Below are 23,155 nucleotides of genomic sequence, written 5' to 3'. Positions count from 1 at the left end.
ATACTTGGACTATCACAAGACCTGTAGCAGCAGCAATGATAGTAGGACTTGATATATACTTGGACTATCACAAGACCTATAGCAGCAGCAATGATAGTAGGACTTGATATATACTTGGGCAATCACAGGACCTGTAGCAGCAGCAATGATAGTAGGACTTGATATATACTTGGACTATCACAAGACCTGTAGCAGCAGCAGTGATAGTAGGACTTGATATGTACTTGGACTATCACAAGACCTGTAGCAGCAGCAATGATAGTAGGACTTGATATATACTTGGACTATCACAGCACCTGTAGCAGCAGCAATGATAGTAGGACTTGATATATACTTGGACTATCACAAGACCTGTAGCAGCAGCAATGATAGTAGGACTTGATATATAATTGGACTATCACAAGACCTATAGCAGCAGCAATGATAGTAGGACTTGATATATACTTGGACTATCACAGCACCTGTAGCAGCAGCAATGATAGTAGGACTTGATATATACTTGGACTATCACAAGACCTGTAGCAGCAGCAATGATAGTAGGACTTGATATATACTTGGACTATCACAAGACCTGTAGCAGTAGCAATGATAGTAGGACTTGATATATTGGACTATCACTATCACAAGACCTGTAGCAGCAGCAATGATAGTAGGACTTGATATATACTTGGACTATCACAAGACCTATAGCAGCAGCAATGATAGTAGGACTTGATATATACTTGGACTATCACAGCACCTGTAGCAGCAGCAATGATAGTAGGACTTGATATATACTTGGACTATCACAAGACCTGTAGCAGCAGCAATGATAGTAGGACTTGATATATACTTGGACTATCACAAGACCTGTAGCAGCAGCAATGATAGTAGGACTTGATATATACTTGGACTATCACAAGACCTATAGCAGCAATGATAGTAGGACTTGATATATACTTGGACTATCACAACACCTGTAGCAGCAGCAATGATAGTAGGACTTGATATATACTTGGACTATCACAAGACCTGTAGCAGCAGCAATGATAGTAGGACTTGATATATACTTGGACTATCACAAGACCTATAGCAGCAATGATAGTAGGACTTGATATATACTTGGACTATCACAACACCTGTAGCAGCAGCAATGATAGTAGGACTTGATATATACTTGGACTATCACAAGACCAATAGCAGCAGCAATGATAGTAGGACTTGATATATACTTGGACTATCACAAAACCTGTAGCAGCAGCAATGATAGTAGGACTTGATATATACTTGGACTATCACAAGACCTGTAGCAGCAACAGCAATAGTATAGCTGTCAGTTTATAACATTATTTCAGTTTATCACAGTTGAAGGTAGCCATATCCCAGTAATAGCAATCATAACGATATCACACATAAATCAGAGCAGTCTGCAATATTACTGTCACATTAATCCATAGCTAAGTCACAGTTACATAAAGAAATTTGAAGCCACATAACAGCTGTCTTGTACATGTTTATCAATATCACAGTTATATCACAGCAGTCAGTCAATAATGTCAGTGGCAATATTACAGTTATACCACAGCAGTCTGTAGCAATATTACAGTTATACCACAGTGGTCTGTAGCAATATTACAAATATACTACAGCAGTCGGTAGCAATATTACAGTTATACCACAGCAGTCTGTAGAAATATTACCGTTATACCACAGCAGTCTGTAGCAATATTACAGTTATACCACAGCAGTCTGTAGCAATATTACAATTATACCACAGCAGTCTGTAGCAATATTACAGTTATACCACAGCAGTCTGTAGCAATATTACAGTTATACCAAAGCAGTCTGTAGCAATATTACAATTATACAACCGCAGTCTGTAGCAATATTACAGTTATACCACAGCAGTCTGTAGCAATATTACAGCTAAATCACAGCAGTCCGTAGCAATATTACAGTTATACCACAGCAGACTGTAGCAATATTACTGTTATACTACAGCAGTCTGTAGTAATATTACAGTTAAACCACAGCAGTCTGTAGCAATATTAGTTATACTACAGCAGTTTGAAGCAATATTACAATTATACTACAGCAGTCTGTAGCAGTATTACAGTTAAACCACAGCAGTCTGTAGCAATATTACAGATTTACCACAGCAGTCGGTAGCATTATTAGTTATACTACAGCAGTCTGTAGCAATATTAGAGTTAAACCACAGCAGTCTGTAGCAATATTACAGTTATACTACAGCAGTCGGTAGCAATATTACAATTATACCACAGCAGTCTCTAGCAGTATTACAATTATACCACAGCAGTCTGTAGCAATATTACAGTTATACTAAAGCAGTCTGTAGCAATATTACAATTATACAACCGCAGTCTGTAGCAATATTAAAGTTATACTACAGCAGTTGGTAGCAATATTACAGTTATACTACAGCAGTCTGTAGCAATATTACAATTATACCACAGCAGTCTCTAGCAATATTACAATTATACCACATCAGTCTGTAGCAATATTACAGTTACACCACAGCACTCTGTAGCAATATTACAGTTATACCACAGCAGTCTGTAACAATATTACTGTTCTCTGGTATATACCACTACCACATGTCTCTAGCAATATTACAGTTATACCACAGCAGTCTGTAGCAATATTACAGTTATACCACAGAGAAGTCGGTAGCAATATTACAGTTATACCACAGCAGTGTAGCATGTAGCAATATTACAGTTATATCACAGCAGTCAGCAATAATGTCAGTCAGCAATATTACAGTTATACCACAGCAGTCTGTAGCAATATTACAGTTATACCACAGCAGTCTGTAGCAATATTACAGTTATACCACAGCAGTTGGTAGCAATATTACAGTTATACCACAGCAGTCTGTAGCAATATTACAGTTATACCACAGCAGTCTGTAGCAATATTACAGTTATACCACAGCAGTCTGTAGCAATATTACAGTTATACCACAGCAGTCTGTAGCAATATTACAGTTATACCACAGCAGTCTGTAGCAATATTACAGTTATACCACAGCAGTCTGTAGCAATATTACAATTATACAACAGCAGTCTGTAGCAATATTACAGTTATACTACAGCAGTCTGTAGCAATATTACAGCTAAATCACAGCAGTCTGTAGCAATATTACAGTTATACCACAGCAGACTGTAGCAATATTACTGTTATACTAAAGCAGTCTGTAGCAATATTACAATTATACAACCGCAGTCTGTAGCAATATTAAAGTTATACTACAGCAGTTGGTAGCAATATTACAGTCTCTAGCAGTATTACAATTATACCACAGCAGACTGTAGCAATATTACAGTTATACCACAGCAGTCTGTAGCAATATTACAGTTATACCACAGCAGTCTGTAGCAATATTACAGTTATACTACAGCAGTCGGTAGCAATATTACAGTTATACCACAGCAGTCTGTAGCAATATTACAGTTATACCACAGCAGTCTGTAGCAATATTACAATTATACCACAGCAGTCTGTAGCAATATTACAGTTATACCACAGCAGTCTGTAGCAATATTACAGTTATACCAAAGCAGTCTGTAGCAATATTACAATTATACAACCGCAGTCTGTAGCAATATTACAGTTATACCACAGCAGTCTGTAGCAATATTACAGCTAAATCACAGCAGTCCGTAGCAATATTACAGTTATACCACAGCAGACTGTAGCAATATTACAGTTATACTAAAGCAGTCTGTAGCAATATTACAATTATACAACCGCAGTCTGTAGCAATATTAAAGTTATACTACAGCAGTTTGTAGCAATATTACAGTCTCTAGCAGTATTACAATTATACCACAGCAGTCTGTAGCAATATTACAGTTATACTAAAGCAGTCTGTAGCAATATTACAATTATACAACTGCAGTCTGTAGCAATATTAAAGTTATACTACAGCAGTTGGTAGCAATATTACAGTTATACTACAGCAGTCTGTAGCAATATTACAATTATACCACAGCAGTCTCTGTGGTATATTACAATTATACCACATCAGTCTGTAGCAATATTACAGTTACACCACAGCACTCTGTAGCAATATTACAGTTATACCACAGCAGTCTGTAACAATATTACTGTTCACTGGTATAACTTTAATATTGCTACCGACTTCTCTGGTATATTAGAGTTATACCACAGCAGGCTGTAGCAATATTACAGTTATACCAGAGAAGTCAGTAGCAATATTACAGTTATACCACAGCAGTGTGTAGCATGTTTATCAATATCACAGTTATATCACAGCAGTCAGTCAATAATGTCAGTGGCAATATTACAGTTATACCACAGCAGTCTGTAGCAATATTACAGTTATACCACAGCGGTCTGTAGCAATATTACAAATATACTACAGCAGTCGGTAGCAATATTACAGTTATACCACAGCAGGCTGTAGCAATATTACAGTTATACCAGAGAAGACAGTAGCAATATTACAGTTAGACCACAGCAGTGTGTAGCAATATTACAGTTATACCACAGCAGTCGGTAGCAATATTACAGTTATACCAGAGAAGTCGGTAGCAATATTACAGTTATACCACAGCAGAGTTGTTAGCAATATTACAGTTATACCAGAGAAGTCGTTAGCAATATTACAGTTATACCAGAGCAAGCAGTAGCAGTATTACAGTTATACCGGAGATGTCGGTAGCAATATTACAGTTACATCACAGAATACTGTAACAATTTTACAGTTACACCACAGCAGACAGTAGCAATATTACAGTTACACACCACAGCAATCTGTAACAATATTACAGTTACACCACAGCAGTTACACCACAGCAGACAGTAGCAATATTACAGTACATCACAGAATACTGTAACAATTTTACAGTTACACCACAGCAGACAGTAGCAATATTACAGTACATCACAGCAATCTGTAACAATATTACAGTTACATCACAGCAGACAGTAGCAATATTACACCACAGACAGTTATACAGTTATTAGTTATAATATTAAGTTACACCACAGCAGACAGTAACAATATTACAGTTACACCACAGCAGACAGTAACAATATTACAGTTACACCACAGCAGACAGTAACAATATTACAGTTACACCACAGCAGACAGTTATAATATTAGTTACAGTTATAGTATTACAGTTACACCACAGCAGACAGTTATAATATTACAGTTACACCACAGCAGACAGTAACAATATTACAGTTACACCACAGCAGACAGTTATAATATTACAGTTACACCACAGCAGACTGTAAGAATATTACAGTTACACCACAGGAGACTGTAAGAATATTACAGTTACACCACAGCACACTGTAAGAATATAATACCTTCCCACACTCCTTCAGCGTTCCACCTGTTTGGACCAAGTCATCAATGATGATCACATGCTTGCCCTCAGGGTTGCCTGGAAGACAGATGTTATGAGATGTTTGAAAGTATATGATTCCATACACATGTTAACCACTTTTTGTCTGTTCCATACACATGGAAAAAGTATCTAAACACCTAATGAGTTTTTAACCCCACTTAGCTATTTTTATCATGGTCATTATGATTATGTTTGTTTGTATGAATATGTTGACCTTTCTGACACCAATTACATAGATTTTAGCTCATAATGCATTGTCAAGCTGTATGTGGAATGTGTGTACCCTTCATTAAGCAAGTATCAAGTTTCAGTAAACTCTTCTGACAGCTTGATAACTTGGAAAATTCATTGTCGATAAGAAGATATAGGGGCTTCCTCAATTGACAACTGCTCAAAGATGGCTTGGTATGCAGGATAATGGAGGGTTACTGCAAGAGATGGTGATTGTCATCAATCGACTGTAAGCTGATAGGCCAGAGCTTCATCCGTTTATGTCTAGTAGTGTGTTAAAACAAAGTGGCTTCCACATCATCATTTGTCTGACAAAAACTGCGAAATCGCTTAAATCAGCTAGGCATTGAGGCAGTGAGTGAGTGATATTTGAATACAACCTTTCCATAAAACATGGTCATTTGTCATTCCGTTAATCTTGCAATTTCCATAAATAATAAATATGTCAGGAGTATTCTTAGCAGATTTAGTGAACTTAGGACAGTACCTTCTTTAACTTTCACTATTTTCTTGTCTCCGTCACGGATCTTGGCACAAATGATGGTCTGTTCCCCAGCAAAGTGAAGGTGGAAGCGCTTGAAGGCCCCATCATCAGGGAAAGCAAACGCAAGATTAGATCGGTCCTCAAGTCGCTCAACCTCGCGTTGCAACAGCTGAATAGCTGTATCAAGCCTGAAATATCAAATCACAGACATCAAATAGTGGTCAGACATCAAACAGTGGTCAGACATCAAACACAGGTGAGACATCAAACAGTGGTCAGACATCAAACAGTGGTCAGACATCAATCAGTGGTCAGACATCAAACACAGGTCAGACATCAACACAGGTCAGACATCAAATAGTGGTCAGACATCAATCAGTGGTCAGACATCAAACAGTGGTGAGACATCAGACACAGGTCAGACATCAAACACAGGTCAGACATCAAATAGTGGTCAGACATCAAACAGTGGTCAGACATCAAACAGTGGTCAGATATCAAACACAGGTCAGATATCAAACACAGGTCAGACATCAAACAGTGGTCAGACGTCAAACAGTGGTCAGTCATCAATGAGTGGTCAGACATCAAACAGTGGTCAGACATCAAACAGTGGTCAGACATCAAACACAGGTCAGACATCAAACAGTGGTCAGACATCAAACACAGGTCAGACATTAAACAGTCGTCAGACATCAAACACAGGTCAGACATCAAACAGTGGTCAGACATCAAACAGTGGTGAGACATCAGACACAGGTCAGACATCAAACACAGGTCAGACATCAAACAGTGGTCAGACATCAAACACAGGTCAGACATCAAACAGTGGTCAGATATCAAACACAGGTCAGATATCAAACACAGGTCAGATATCAAACAGTGGTCAGACATCAAACACAGGTCAGACATCAAACACAGGTCAGACATCAAACAGTGGTCAGACATCAAACACAGGTCAGATATCAAACACAGGTCAGACATCAAACAATGGTCATACATCAAACACTGGTCAGACATCAAACAGTGGTCAGACATCAAACAGTGGTCAGACATCAAACACAGGTCAGACATCAAACAGTGGTCAGACGTCAAACAGTGGTCAGACATCAATCAGTGGTCAGACATCAACACAGGTCAGACATCAAACAGTGGTCAGACATAAAAAACTGGTCAGACATCAAACAGCGGTCAGACATCAAACACAGGTGAGACATCAAACACCACAGGTCAGACATCAAACAGTGGTCAGACATCAAACACAGGTCAGACATCAAACACAGGTCAGACATCAAACAGTGGTCAGACATCAAACAGTGGTCAGACATCAAACACAGGTCAGACATCAAATAGTGGTCAGACATCAAACACAGGTCAGACATCAAACAGTGGTCAGACATCAAACACAGGCCAGACATTAAAACACAGGTCAGACATCAAACAGTGGTCACAGATCAAACACAGGTCAGACATCAAACATTGGTCAGACATCAAACAGTGGTCAGACATGAAACACAGGTCAGACATCAAACAGTGGTCAGACATCAATCAGTGGTCAGACATCAAACAGTGGTCAGACATCAAACACAGGTCGGACATCAAACACAGGTCAGACATCAAACAGTGGTAAGACATCAAACACAGGTCAGACATCAAACAGTGGTCAGACATCAAACACAGGCCAGACATTAAAACACAGGTCAGACATCAAACAGTGGTCACAGATCAAACACAGGTCAGACATCAAACAGTCGTCAGACATCAAACAGTGGTCAGACATGAAACACAGGTCAGACATCAAACAGTGGTCAGACATCAATCAGTGGTCAGACATCAAACAGTGGTCAGACATCAAACACAGGTCGGACATCAAACACAGGTCAGACAACAAACACAGGACAGACATCAAACAGTGGTCAGACATCAAACACAGGTGAGACATCAAACACTGGTAAGACATCAAACACAGGTCAGACATCAAACAGTGGTAATACATCAAACAGTGGTGAGACATCAAACAGGTCAGACATCAAACACAGGTCAGACATCAAAGACAGGTCAGACATCAAACAGTGGTCAGACATCAAACAGGTCAGACATCAAACAGTCGTCAGACATCAAACAGTGGTCAGACATGAAACACAGGTCAGACATCAAACACAGGTCAGACATCAAACAGTGGTCAGACATCAAAGACAGGTCAGACATCAAACAGTGGACAGACATGAAACACAGGTCAGACATGAAACACAGATCAGACATCAAATACTGGTCAGACATCAAACACAGGTCAGACATCAATCAGTGGTCAGACATCAAACACAGGTCAGACATGAAACACAGGTCAGACATCAAACACTGGTCAGACATCAAACACAGGTCAGACATCAATCAGTGGTCAGACATGAAACAGGTCAGACATGAAACACAGGTCAGACATCAAACACTGGTCAGACATCAAACACAAGTCAGACATCAATCAGTGGTCAGACATCAAACACAGGTCTGTGAGTGAGTGAGTGAGTTTAGTTTTACGCCGCACTCAGCAATATCCCAGCTATATGGCGGCGGTCTGTAAATAATCGAGTCTGGACCAGACAATCCAGTGATCAACAGCATGAGCATCGATCTGCCCAATTGGGAACCGATGAAATGTGTCAACCAAGTCAGTGAAACTGACCACCCGATCCCGTTAGTCGCCTTTTACGACAAGCATAGTCCAAACACAGGTCAGACATCAATCAGTGGTCAGACATCAAACACAGGTCAGACATCAATCAGTGGTCAGACATCAAACACAGGTCAAACATCAATCAGTGGTCAGACACCAAACACTGGTCAGACAAAAGTGGCCAGACACCAAACACTGGTCAGATATCAAACACTGGCCCGACATATATACTGTATGTGATACCATCACCACTATATTGTGTGTGATATACAGCTTATACCTGCACTGTAGGTGTCACCACTACATTGTATATGATGTAAAGCTTATATCTGAACTGTGTCACAACCATACTGTATGTGATATACAGCTTATACCTGCACTGTAGGTGTCACCACTACATTGTATATGATGTACAGCTTATATCTGCACTGTGTCACAACCATACTGTATGTGATATACAGCTTATATCTGCACTGTAGGTGTCACCACTATATTGTATGTGATATACAGCTTATATCTGCACTGTAGGTGTCACCACTATATTGTATGTGATATACAGCTTATATCTGCACTGTAGGTGTCACCACTATACTGTATGTGATATACAGCTTATATCTGCACTGTGTCACAACCATACTGTATGTGATATACAGCTTATATCTGCACTGTGTCACAACCATACTGTATGTGATATACAGCTTATATCTGCACTGTAGGTGTCACCACTATACTGTATGTGATATACAGCTTATATCTGCACTGTGTCACAACCATACTGTATGTGATATACAGCTTATATCTGCACTGTGTCACAACCATACTGTATGTGATATACAGCTTATATCTGCACTGTATGTGTCACCACTATACTGGATGTGATATACAGCTTATATCTGTACTGTATGTGTCACCACTATACTGGATGTGATATACAGCTTATATCTGCACTGTATGTGTCACCACTATACTGGATGTGATATACAGCTTATATCTGCACTGTAGGTGTCACCACTATACTGTATGTGATATACAGCTTATATCTGCACTGTGTCACAACCATACTGTATGTGATATACAGCTTATATCTGCACTGTGTCACAACCATACTGTATGTGATATACAGCTTATATCTGCACTGTAGGTGTCACCACTATACTGTATGTGATATACAGCTTATATCTGCACTGTGTCACAACCATACTGTATGTGATATACAGCTTATATCTGCACTGTGTCACAACCATACTGTATGTGATATACAGCTTATATCTGCACTGTAGGTGTCACCACTATACTGGATGTGATATACAGCTTATATCTGCACTGTAGGTGTCACCACTATACTGGATGTGATATACAGCTTATATCTGCACTGTAGGTGTCACCACTATACTGGATGTGATATACAGCTTATATCCGCACTGTATGTGTCACCACTATACTGGATGTGATATACAGCTTATATCTGCACTGTAGGTGTCACCACTATACTGGATGTGATATACAGCTTATATCTGCACTGTAGGTGTCACCACTATACTGGATGTGATATACAGCTTATATCTGCACTGTGTCACAACCATACTGTATGTGATATACATCATATATCTGCACTGTAGGTGTCACCACCATACTGTATGTGATATACAGCTTATATCTGCACTGTAGGTGTTACCACTATACTGGATGTGATATACAGCTTATATCCGCACTGTATGTGTCACCACTATACTGGATGTGATATACAGCTTATATCTGCACTGTAGGTGTCACCACTATACTGGATGTGATATACAGCTTATATCTGCACTGTAGGTGTCACAACCATACTGTATGTGATATACAGCTTATATCTGCACTGTGTCACAACCATACTGTATGTGATATACAGCATATATCTGCACTGTAGGTGTCACCACCATACTGTATGTGATATACAGCTTATATCTGCACTGTAGGTCACCACCATATACTGGATGTGATATACAGCTTATATCTGCACTGTAGGTGTCACCACTATATTGTATGTGATATACAGCTTATATCTGCACTTTGTCAACACCATACTGTATGTGATATACAGCTTATATCCGCACTGTATGTGTCACCACTATACTGGATGTGATATACAGCTTATATCTGCACTGTAGGTGTCACCACTATACTGTATGTGATATACAGCTTATATCTGCACTGTAGGTGTCACCACTATACTGGATGTGATATACAGCTTATATCTGCACTGTGTCACAACCATACTGTATGTGATATACATCATATATCTGCACTGTAGGTGTCACCACCATACTGTATGTGATATACAGCTTATATCTGCACTGTAGGTGTCACCACTATACTGGATGTGATATACAGCTTATATCCGCACTGAATGTGTCACCACTATACTGGATGTGATATACAGCTTATATCTGCACTGTAGGTGTCACCACTATACTGGATGTGATATACAGCTTATATCTGCACTGTAGGTGTCACAACCCTGCATACTGTATGTGATATACAGCTTATTATATCTGCATATGTCACCACTATACTGTATGTGATATACAGCTTTATATCTGCACTGTGTCACAACCATACTGTATGTGATATACATCATATATCTGCACTGTAGGTGTCACCACCATACTGTATGTGATATACAGCTTATATCTGCACTGTAGGTGTCACCACTATACTGGATGTGATATACAGCTTATATCTGCACTGTAGGTGTCACCACTATATTGTATGTGATATACAGCTTATATCTGCACTGGTGTCAACACCATACTGTATGTGATATACAGCTTATATCTGCACTGTAGGTGTCACCACTATATTGTATGTGATATACAGCTTATATCTGCACTTGTGTCAACACCATACTGAATGTGATATACAGCTTATATATCTGCACTGTAGGTGTCACCACTATACTGGATGTGATATACAGCTTATATCTGCACTGTATGTGTCACCACTATATTGTATGTGATATACAGCTTATATCTGCACTTTGTCAACACCATACTGTATGTGATATACAGCTTATATCTGCACTGTATGTGTCAACACGATACTGGATGTGATATACAGCTGATATATGCACTGTAGGTGTCACCACTATACTGTATGTTATATACAGCTTATGTCTGCACTGTAGGTGTCACCACCATACTGTATGTGATATACAGCTTATATCTGCACTGTAGGTGTCACCACCATGCTGTATGTGATGTACAGCTTATATCTGCACTGTAGGTGTCACCACCATACTGTATGTGATATACAGCTTATATCTGCACTGTAGGTGTCACCACTATATTGTATGTGATATACAGCTTATATCTGCACTGTGTCACCACCATACTGTATGTGATATACAGCTTATATCTGCACTGTAGGTGTCACCACTATATTGTATGTGATATACAGCTTATATCTGCACTTTGTCAACACCATACTGTATGTGATATACAGCTTATATCTGCACTGTAGGTGTCACCACTATACTGTATGTGATATACAGCTTATATCTGCACTGTAGGTGTCACCACTATACTGTATGTGATATACAGCTTATATCTGCACTGTGTCACAACCATACTGTATGTGATATACAGCTTATATCTGCACTGTAGGTGTCACCACTATACTGTATGTGATATACAGCTTATATCTGCACTGTGTCACAACCATACTGTATGTGATATACAGCTTATATCTGCACTGTAGGTGTCACCACTATACTGTATGTGATATACAGCTTATATCTGCACTGTAGGTGTCACCACTATACTGGATGTGATATACAGCTTATATCTGCACTGTAGGTGTCACCACTATATTGTATGTGATATACAGCTTATATCTGCACTTTGTCAACACCATACTGTATGTGATATACAGCTTATATCTGCACTGTAGGTGTCACCACTATATTGTATGTGATATACAGCTTATATCTGCACTTTGTCAACACCATACTGTATGTGATATACAGCTTATATCTGCACTGTAGGTGTCACCACTATACTGGATGTGATATACAGCTTATGTCTGCACTGTATGTGTCACCACTATATTGTATGTGATATACAGCTTATATCTGCACTTTGTCAACACCATACTGTATGTGATATACAGCTTATATCTGCACTGTATGTGTCAACACGATACTGGATGTGATATACAGCTGATATATGCACTGTAGGTGTCACCACTATACTGTATGTTATATACAGCTTATGTCTGCACTGTAGGTGTCACCACCATACTGTATGTGATATACAGCTGATATCTGCACTGTAGGTGTCACCACCATGCTGTATGTGATGTACAGCTTATATCTGCACTGTAGGTGTCACCACTATACTGGATGTGATATACAGCTTATATCTGCACTGTAGGTGTCACCACTATACTGGATGTGATATACAGCTTATATCCGCACTGTATGTGTCACCACTATACTGGATGTGATAAACAGCTTATATCTGCACTGTAGGTGTCACCACTATACTGGATGTGATATACAGCTTATATCTGCACTGTAGGTGTCACCACTATACTGGATGTGATATACAGCTGATATCTGCACTTTGTTAACACCATACTGTATGTGATATACAGCTTATATCTGCACTGTAGGTGTCACCACTATACTGGATGTGATATACAGCTTATATCTGCACTGTAGGTGTCACCACTATATTGTATGTGATATACAGCTTATATCTGCACTGTGTCACAACCATACTGTATGTGATATACAGCTTATATCTGCACTGTGTCACAACCATACTGTATGTGATATACATCATATATCTGCACTGTAGGTGTCACCACCATACTGTATGTGATATACAGCTTATATCTGCACTGTAGGTGTTACCACTATACTGGATGTGATATACAGCTTATATCTGCACTGTGGGTGTCACCACTATATTGTATGTGATATACAGCTTATATCTGCACTTTGTCAACACCATACTGTATGTGATATACAGCTTATATCTGCACTGTAGGTGTCACCACTATATTGTATGTGATATACAGCTTATATCTGCACTTTGTCAACACCATACTGTATGTGATATACAGCTTATATCTGCACTGTATGTGTCACCACTATACTGGATGTGATATACAGCTTATGTCTGCACTGTATGTGTCACCACTATATTGTATGTGATATACAGCTTATATCTGCACATTGTCAACACCATACTGTATGTGATATACAGCTTATATCTGCACTGTATGTGTCAACACGATACTGGATGTGATATACAGCTGATATATGCACTGTAGGTGTCACCACTATACTGTATGTTATATACAGCTTATGTCTGCACTGTAGGTGTCACCACCATACTGTATGTGATATACAGCTTATATCTGCACTGTAGGTGTCACCACCATACTGTATGTGATGTACAGCTTATATCTGCACTGTAGGTGTCACAACCATACTGTATGTGATGTACAGCTTATATCTGCACTGTAGGTATAACCACTATATTGTATGAGACATACAACTGAATTCTGCATATCTAATATGGTCATATCACCAGAGTTAGGTGTGATGGAATTACCTTGGTATGACATTATCAGAGAAGTAAAACCTTTCCTGGAGAGCATGGATGTCAAAGATGATAATCTGTGCAGGTCCCTTGCTGGTGAGTGGGATGGCTGATAGTAGTGTAGCCAGCGTCTGGAAATAGGTCATAATTTGTAGATCCTCATAACTTAAAACCATAGTGAAGGGCATCATGTAGGTCATTACATCAGACAATACGTAGGTCATTACAGCAGGCATCATGTAGGTCATTACAGCAGGCATCACGTACGTCATTACAGGAGGGATCACGTAGGTCATTACAGCAGGCATCACATAGGTCATTACATCAGGTATCATGTAGGTCATTAGAGCAGGCATCACATAGGTCATTACAGCAGGCATCACATAGGTCATTACAGCAGGCATCATGTAGGTCATTACATCAGGTATCACATAGGTCATTACAGCAGGTATCACATAGGTCATTACATCAGGTATGACATAGGTCATTACAGCAGGCATCATGTAGGTCATTACAGCAGGCATCACATAGGTCATTACAGCAGGCATCACATAGGTCATTACATCAGGTATCATGTAGGTCATTACAGCAGGCATCACATAGGTCATTACATCAGGTATCATGTAGGTCATTACAGCAGGCATCACATAGGTCATTACAGGAGGCATCACATAGGTCATTACATCAGGTATCACGTAGGTCATTACAGCAGGCATCACATAGGTCATTACAGCAGGCATCTTAATCGTATTATTCTTGTGTCTATCACGGAATTGCCCCATTAATCTCTGACTAGTTAATTCTTCTTGTGTAACAATTGTATTTTTTTGTAAACATCTTCCAATTTTGTTCATCAACCTTATTAATTGTGTAAACATCTTCCAATTTTGTTCATCAACCTTATTAATTGTGTAAACATCTTCCAATTTTGTTCATCAACCTTATTAATTGTGTAAACATCTTCCAATTTTGTTCATCAACCTTATTAATTGTGTAAACATCTTCCAATTTTGTTCATCAACCTTATTAATGTGTGTAAACATCTTCCAATTTTGTTCATCAACCTTATTAATTGTGTAAACATCTTCCAATTTTGTTCATCAACCTTATTAATTGTGTAAACATCTTCCAATTTTGTTCATCAACCTTATTAATTGTGTAAACATCAATCAACTTACTGTTCAAACTTTACTCATGTATACTCTTAGAAAAAAGTAGGGGAACCTGAACTTTCAATTTGGATAGAAGTATAAGCATTATCAAACTTTTCAAAGACAGACATCTTATGAACACACAACCATTTCTCTTTATCACCATCCCTAAACACAATGCATGGGATGCACATGAACAACGCAGTAGCCCCATACACGTGCATAGGGTGTCATTTTGGTTTCTGTTTCAGTGTTTGTTTCTGGACGGGGTTTTTTGTTTGAAAATGACAATTGTACACATGCAAATATCACGCCATACACCAATCATCTTTCAAGAGCGATTACTGTACAAACAACTTTGGTCATAAGGAAGTACAAGTGGTGATTCACTCTCAAAACATTCATTATTTCAAACTCAAACTCAAACTCTTTTATTCTCAAAAGAACCACTCTTGGTGGTACAAGAGAAACATTATAAACATTTACAATACATATACATACAGGCAAGATGGCAGAAAGTACAATTACAGTTTTACAATATAAATACAGCATAGTTACAGTTTACAATATAATACAGCATAGTTACAGTTTACAATATACTCATTTTAGTCTTTTTCACACTTGTATCAACTAGGTTTAGGTATTTTGCTAAATATTTTGATTGTGCAAGGTTTTCCTTCAGGAATATGTTTTTAATAAGTCATTAGACTAGGGAAAGATAAGTATGAAATGGGAATGTATTTCTTTCTTTGTTCAGTAAAAGCTTCACATTTAAATAAATAATGAAATTCATCTGCTACAGCAGGTGATTTACAGAGATTGCAGGTTCTGTTTTCACGATCAATGCCATGCCAACGGCCAACTTCAACAGGTATCTCAACTTTCCAACTTTGGTAAAATTGATCTTTTAGGATTGATTCCACCTGAGAAGTTAACCATTGGCATGAAACATTTACGGGGTTATGAAATATATAAGATAGACCACATTTATCAAGTATACCTTTTACATATTTGATCCAAATATCATATTCATTTCTCTAGCGCCTGGGATAAGTGCATAATTATAAATCAATTTTGATAGTTTTGGAGTAGTTCCAACAGAATGTAGCTTATACCAGTAACAAATTACCCTTTTAGCGGCTAATATATAAAGGGGAACTCTCCCTAGTTCTCCATATACCATATAATTTGGGGTAGAGTAGCGTAAACCAATAATTAATTTAAGAAAACTCAAATGAATCTTCTCTATGACTTGTAAATTTTCATCATTAGTAAGGAATTCGTCCAGGTCATTTATGAATAAATAGACCAAAAGTTGGGAAAGGTTTTCACCTTGGTGCACGCCAGAGTAGCATGTGAAGTAATCCGACATATTATTGTTTGATAGTACACACGATTTGATGTTAGCATACATATTTTGAACAAGAGTTACAAATCTACCTACCCTTAATTCCATTGTTAAGTAGCTTATGCCAGAGCCCAACCCTCCATACATTATCGAACGCTTTCGAGAAGTCAATAAAGGCACAAAACAGTTTTCTTTTACTTGTTTTTAGTAATTGGTTGAGCATAATCATTACAAAGATGTTATCATTTGTTGAGTGGTCATTCCTAAAACCCGCCTGGGCAGGGGTTAATACATTATTTATTTCAAGAAAAGTGTTAAGTCTGTTATTCAGTATACTTGTGAACAGCTTACCGAAACAGCTGAGTATTGTAATTGGTCGATATGCGCTTGGGTCTGATTTATCTCCCTTTCCTTTGTAGATGGGTCTGACAGAGCCCGTCAACCATGCGTCCGGTAATATTCCCGTTGATAAAATCAAGTAAAAGTATTCAACATATGTAGCACCAAGTAGATCAAATGAATCTATAAGATAATCATTTTCAATTTGATCATATCAACATTGATTCACTCCCGATATATCTCTAAATTTTTTCAATCGTAAATTAAAAATGAAGTTCCCTACTTGTTTTTAGGAGTGTATATATATAGCCTCTTCTACAGTATTATATCTCACTTGCTTCATAACAGTGTTAGTAAGTATCTACACCGACATGTCGCTCATATGTACCATAATACAATAATATAAGTTGTATATCCATAGAACTCGGGGCATATCAAATCGTTCTTCGAATCCATTACCCCTGGCAGCTTCCAGGTTAACGGATTGAAGGAACAAGAATAAGCAAAAATTGAAAAGAAACATCACATTGCCTAATTTTACCATCAAACAGTACAAGATTATTCATCTTATCTGCCGTAATTATTGTCAGAATTTTCGAAACATATGTTCTATAAAAAAACACTTCTGACATAGCGGGTGGATGAAAGCAAGGGAGTAACTCCGCAAGTAGTTATTTTAGTGAGGCATACAAGAAAGTAAATGGTGGTCAAACAGTGGCACTAATGTGACATGTGATTCAACAAGTATATTTAGAGTTAATTCCCCTGTTCCTTCACTCCATTGAACCTAAAGCTGGCAGGAGGTAATGGAGGTGAAGAACAATTTGGTATGTCCTTTGGGCACTTAATATACCCAATGGAATATATTTTACGTGAGTAATTATTAAATAGGAGGTTGGACATCTGAGAACATAACCCTGTGAGGAAATGAGTGTCTACCTTTGATAGTGGCCATATTTTATTTTGACATTAAAAATATTTTTTAACCAAAGCAAGGGAATTATGTTGCCAATATTTGCTGCTTTGCTGGCATATAAGAAGACTGGTCATTTTCCTCTCTGTTCCACAGCCCTACATGTGCTACAGTTTGCCTGTGGTTAAAGGTGGACAGGTTTTCTATTCCTGTTTCAAATATTTTACAATAGAATAGTTTCAAGACACCTACATATAGTTTCAAGACACCTACATATAGTTTCAAGACACCTACATATAGTTTCAACACCTACATATAGTTTCAAAAGACCTACATATAGTCTCTAGACACCTACATATAGTTTCAAGACACCTACATATAGTTTCAAGACACCGACATATAGTTTCAAGACACTGACATATAGTTTCAAGACACCTACATATAGTTTCAAGACACCTACATATAGTTTCTACATATAGTTTCAAGACACCTACATATAGTTTCAAGACACCTACATATAGTCTCAAGACACCTACATATAGTTTCAAGACACCTATATATAGTTTCAAGACATCTACATATAGTTTCAAGACACCTACATATAGTTTCAAGACACCTACATATAGTCTCAAGACACCTACATATAGTTTCAAGACACTGACACACAGCTCAGTTTACTTACCGGGGTAATTACATTTTGTTCATATATATACAATGTTGACATATCTATTAAAAGTACGAAATCTATTGTAAAGCATTTTAAATGTTTATTTTTTATATTAAATAACCAATATGTCTTCTTTATAATCAGTTTAAAGTTATTAACATATTGTAAGCACATTGGCAGTTTTGAATGTTAGGCTTGAATCAGAAGTTGCTCTTCTGTTGTTTAAGGTAACTGACACCATGATTTCTAGTATGTAGATATTCAGGCATGAATGATGCATTTATTTTTCATAGAAATGCTTTATTCCTATATCCACTCTGTGGGTTTACAGAACATCCTGGTGTCACCCACTGGGTATGTATTTACCATCTACATATCACTCGTTTACAGTTCTCCAGATTTTTAACCTCAGTACACACGCCTGAAATTAGCTGACGGAGTTCAGGAGCAGAATTTGTTGGAGTACAGCATAGCTATTTCTAAAACTAAGTTGTATTATCCTTGGTCTGCAAAAACATTACTATATCTTTTATTGTTTTACCAAAGTTCCATAAGTATACTACACAGAGGTACAGATAAGCTGCATATCTGGGTAAATATAAGGTTCTCTGTAGCTCTGCTACAGTATAATTTGTTTTCACGTCACTAAATCTTTTCCTTACGCCTCTCTTGTCCATACGCCCGTGTTCCCCAGGCTGCTCTCTTTATAGGTCAGGTCCCTAGTCCCTGGATAAGCGTGCAGCACATTCCCCTGTCTACCCATGTGACTACCTCAGAGTGATCATTCTTCTTCTTGTCGCACCACTGTGTGGACGTATTGTGAGAGTTCTCAGTTTTCCTTAAAGTTAACATGAGAAACATATCATGGGTAGTTAACCCTAAGTAGCGTAATTTTTCCTACACTGTAACAATATTTTCTTCCTCAGATCCCCCACTCGTCATGTGTAGGTTGTATTGACCTGTGTTCCTGGAGCAAACGTTGTCGGGAATGTGCTCCCTTATCAAGGACGTTTTTAGAGCATATGGACATGCTTGCTCCCGTTGGCTGGCAGACACAGCTCGTTACACTTCAACAGTTGATCACCCGACAAAACCCCCGCTTTCAACGACCAGTATTAACTGCTCGTCATTTGGAGATTCCCATGCCGGAAGGTGATGATATTATTGGCGCATTATCAGATGTCTACTCATCGTTCCGCCTCATTGATCTTCTCTGTGTTGCCAGCTGACTCACACAGCCGATCCACATCGTCAAATCGCCAAACCGATTCACCACACTGAATCGGTTCGCCACACCGAATGGATTCACCAGGACGAACTGTTTCGCCAAGGCATATTGGATCACGACATCGACTCAATTCGCCATATATAAGACTATTTCTTATCGCCGAAACGATTCACATCATCGATTCGATGCATTGCACCGAACGGCGCTTCGCCATAACGGCTTTCTTCACCGAAACGATTCACCTCGTTGAACCAATTCACCTCGGCCGGAACATTTCACCTCACCGGTTCATCTGATTGTTCTAGATCTCTCCATCAGATGAGATCATTTAAATGTTTCGGACTACCAAACCGATCCAGATCACAACGCCGATCCAGATCACAACGCCAATCCAGATCACATCAACGTTTTGGCTCACCATTCTGAATCAGATCACTAAGCTGAACCGATGATCTAGCCCGACTCGTCCCGTTTCACCAGAATGATTGTGTTGGGATTTCGTCAGCCAGTTGAGAGAGACTGCTTATCAAGGGTGACAGACAGAAACACACATGATCGGTTTGACTTTGGCTGGGGTTACGCGGTTTTCTACACTAGCTCAAGCACTGAGTTCAGAGGTCACTGCAGTTTTGTCCGGACTGTCACAAGGAAGCATTCTACTACCTTTATCACTCCACCTGGCGAACCATCATTTTGTTCGGTCAACCAAAACGTTCCTGAGGTCGCCGATCGTACGAATTTCTTCACTTCGTTTACAATATGAACGTTCCTGTAGATTGACTGACAATCTCCATGCACAGAACCTACTACATTCAGCACTCCATTAGTACTGGCATGGTAGCTGGACTAATTGAACGTTCCTATCTCAGGAGATATCTCTTTGTCAGAGGCAAGAGTTGTTAAACCTCTCATTTCCCTCGACCGGCAAGACGTTTACCTTCACATCCCGATACATCCAGACTATCGGAAGTATCTTCGATTGACTTTCAAGGGGCATCATTGATACAATGGAGGGTCCTGCTGTTTGGCATATGTACGACCCCGTTGCTTTTTACTCGGGTACCCAATCCACGAGAACTACATTGACGACTATGTTCAAGCCCAGCAGGATCCAGTCATCCTTCATCTCCACAGGCAGTTCATCATCAAGCTGCTCGCGCAATGAGGATGGCTGCTGAATTAGGAGAAATCGGAGGTAACACCGAACCGGTGATTACTTTTTATTGGGACAATATTCAACACGACAGGTCAGGATGTTTGTGCCCCAGGAGAGGTGGGACAAGATTCAGTGCAACGTACCACTAGTGCTGGTCCAACCCACAACTTTTCGCCAGTTACTAGAAGTTACTAGGGTGGTTGACGTAGGCACAAGCGCTGACTTACAGGGGCCAGCTGCAGCTTAGCCCTCTTCAGATGTTTCTGTGCCCATACATCCGGGACAACAATCCCAGGGAGTTGATTCGTCTTCCCGCACAACTACATTCAGTGTTTCGTTGTTGGCTCAACAAGTGGAATGTTTGCGTTAGAGTCTCTAAGGTGCCCTTTATACCGACTCTATACCTGTTCGTCGACGCATCTCTCAAGCTGGGGAGCTCACTTTCTCCATCAAGTGACCTAGCAGTGGTCATCAGGAGAAAGGGCACTTCATATCAACAAATTGGAATTCAGCACTGTCATTCTTGCCGTTCGGCATTGGGCATTTGAACGGTCCTCTCATATACTGATTCAATCAGGCATTTCGATGGTAGTTTGATACATAAACCATCAGGGGTCGATAGGATCAGCAGTTCTGCTTCAGTTGATGTTTCGATTTAATCATCTGATCGATTCACTCAACACAGTGGCCAGACCCTGACACATTCCCGGGATGAGGAATGTCATTGCCGATGCCCTGTCACCTCTGATATTCAAATCGAAGATCTACCTGTTATCACGACCAGATGTAGGCCTGTTTGCCACTCGGGACAACCATCAGCTTCAGCGCAGATGATCACCAGTTGCGATCGTTGCTGCTTTGTGTACAATCTGAATAAAATTCTGAATTTTATTTCTGATTTGTGTCATCGATTCTCTCGGGACTTCGATTTCTCCTCTCAATCTAATTTGAGACTCTGGAGAGTCACCACCTCACTCACTGTCGTCTGCTGTATGGAGTAATTACATCAGTGAAGTGAGTCATTCCCGAAGTGTTACACTTCGTACCGTTCATGCTCCTAAGTACCTATACACATCTATGCGATCATACTGTGGTAAGTAGTGGAAGTCATAAGATGATGTTGTGGTACTGAACGTTACAATTGTGAGTTTTCCGATTCAATTACCCTTTCACCCTCCTCGGGACGTTGTCTGTGGGGGTTGTTTCGAAGCAAGGGCTGGCCCAATACTAGTCATTAGACTTTTATTACGGGGGTACCTTGGAAATCGTGGTAATGCGACTGATTACACTCGCTAAGCTGCGTCCTTTCACATTCGTGAAGGTAGTGACTGAACACCACATTGCTCGAGAGTCCCGGTCCCTGGGAGCAATTGTGCTAAGTAAGTCAATGGGTTCGAACTAACCATCGCACGTAGTGACCTTGGTAGTTATGGGCCTACCTTGTCGTTGCTCCCTACGGATGTAGAAGTGTTCGACAATCTCGCTTGCTGACCTCTACTCCACGGAGCAATCACGTCAGTGTAGTGAGTCCTTCCCGATTTCCTTATGGATTTCGTAGTGTTCTTGCTCCTAAGTACCTTAGCACACCGTTGTGACCTAACTGTGGTAAGTAGTGGAAGTCATGTGGTGTTGTTTTGGTACTGAATGTTAAACTTGTGAGGTTTCCGATTCAGTTTCCTTTTCCCCTCTGATGGGGTCTGGGGGGCTGTCTCGAAGCAGGTGTGGGCCCAACTACTAGTTGTAATTAAGGGGGTACTCTGATAAATCGCGGCTTCTTGCGTGTGCGAGGGTTGCTGCTGAACACCACATTGCTCCTGAGCACCCACTTCATGGGAGCGATGGTGCCTAGTAAGCCAATGGGTTCAGGAGAACCCATCACTAGTATAAGTACTATGTTAGTCAGATCCGGCCTCCCTTGTTCATTGCTATCTACGGTTGTCATTAGCCTATACAGTATATACTGTCAGTGCCTTTTGACTTAGGGTAATC

The 23,155-nt window shown here is 39.4% G+C and overlaps 1 protein-coding gene across 3 annotated transcripts in view; it reads right to left on the bottom strand.

Annotated features, from left to right (window-relative positions):
- LOC124288968 (ribose-phosphate pyrophosphokinase 4-like) overlaps positions 1–23,155 on the bottom strand; it is a 36,721-nt gene that overhangs the window by 1,739 nt on the left and 11,827 nt on the right. For all 3 annotated transcript variants that reach the window (XM_046725566.1, XM_046725565.1, XM_046725567.1), the window contains exons 5-7: positions 14,377–14,495; positions 6,106–6,290; positions 5,347–5,423 (exon numbers count right to left, since the gene is read on the bottom strand). In XM_046725566.1, coding sequence (XP_046581522.1) covers positions 5,347–5,423; positions 6,106–6,290; positions 14,377–14,495 — 381 coding nt within the window. The remainder of the gene's footprint in view (positions 1–5,346; positions 5,424–6,105; positions 6,291–14,376; positions 14,496–23,155) is intronic.

The sequence above is a fragment of the Haliotis rubra genome, unplaced genomic scaffold, assembly GCF_003918875.1.
Source record: "Haliotis rubra isolate DU_JTF1 unplaced genomic scaffold, ASM391887v1 Scf43, whole genome shotgun sequence".
Classification (NCBI taxonomy): Eukaryota; Metazoa; Mollusca; class Gastropoda; order Lepetellida; family Haliotidae; genus Haliotis; species Haliotis rubra.
Note: the sequence above shows the minus strand (reverse complement) of the source record. Positions and strands in the feature narration are given on the sequence as shown.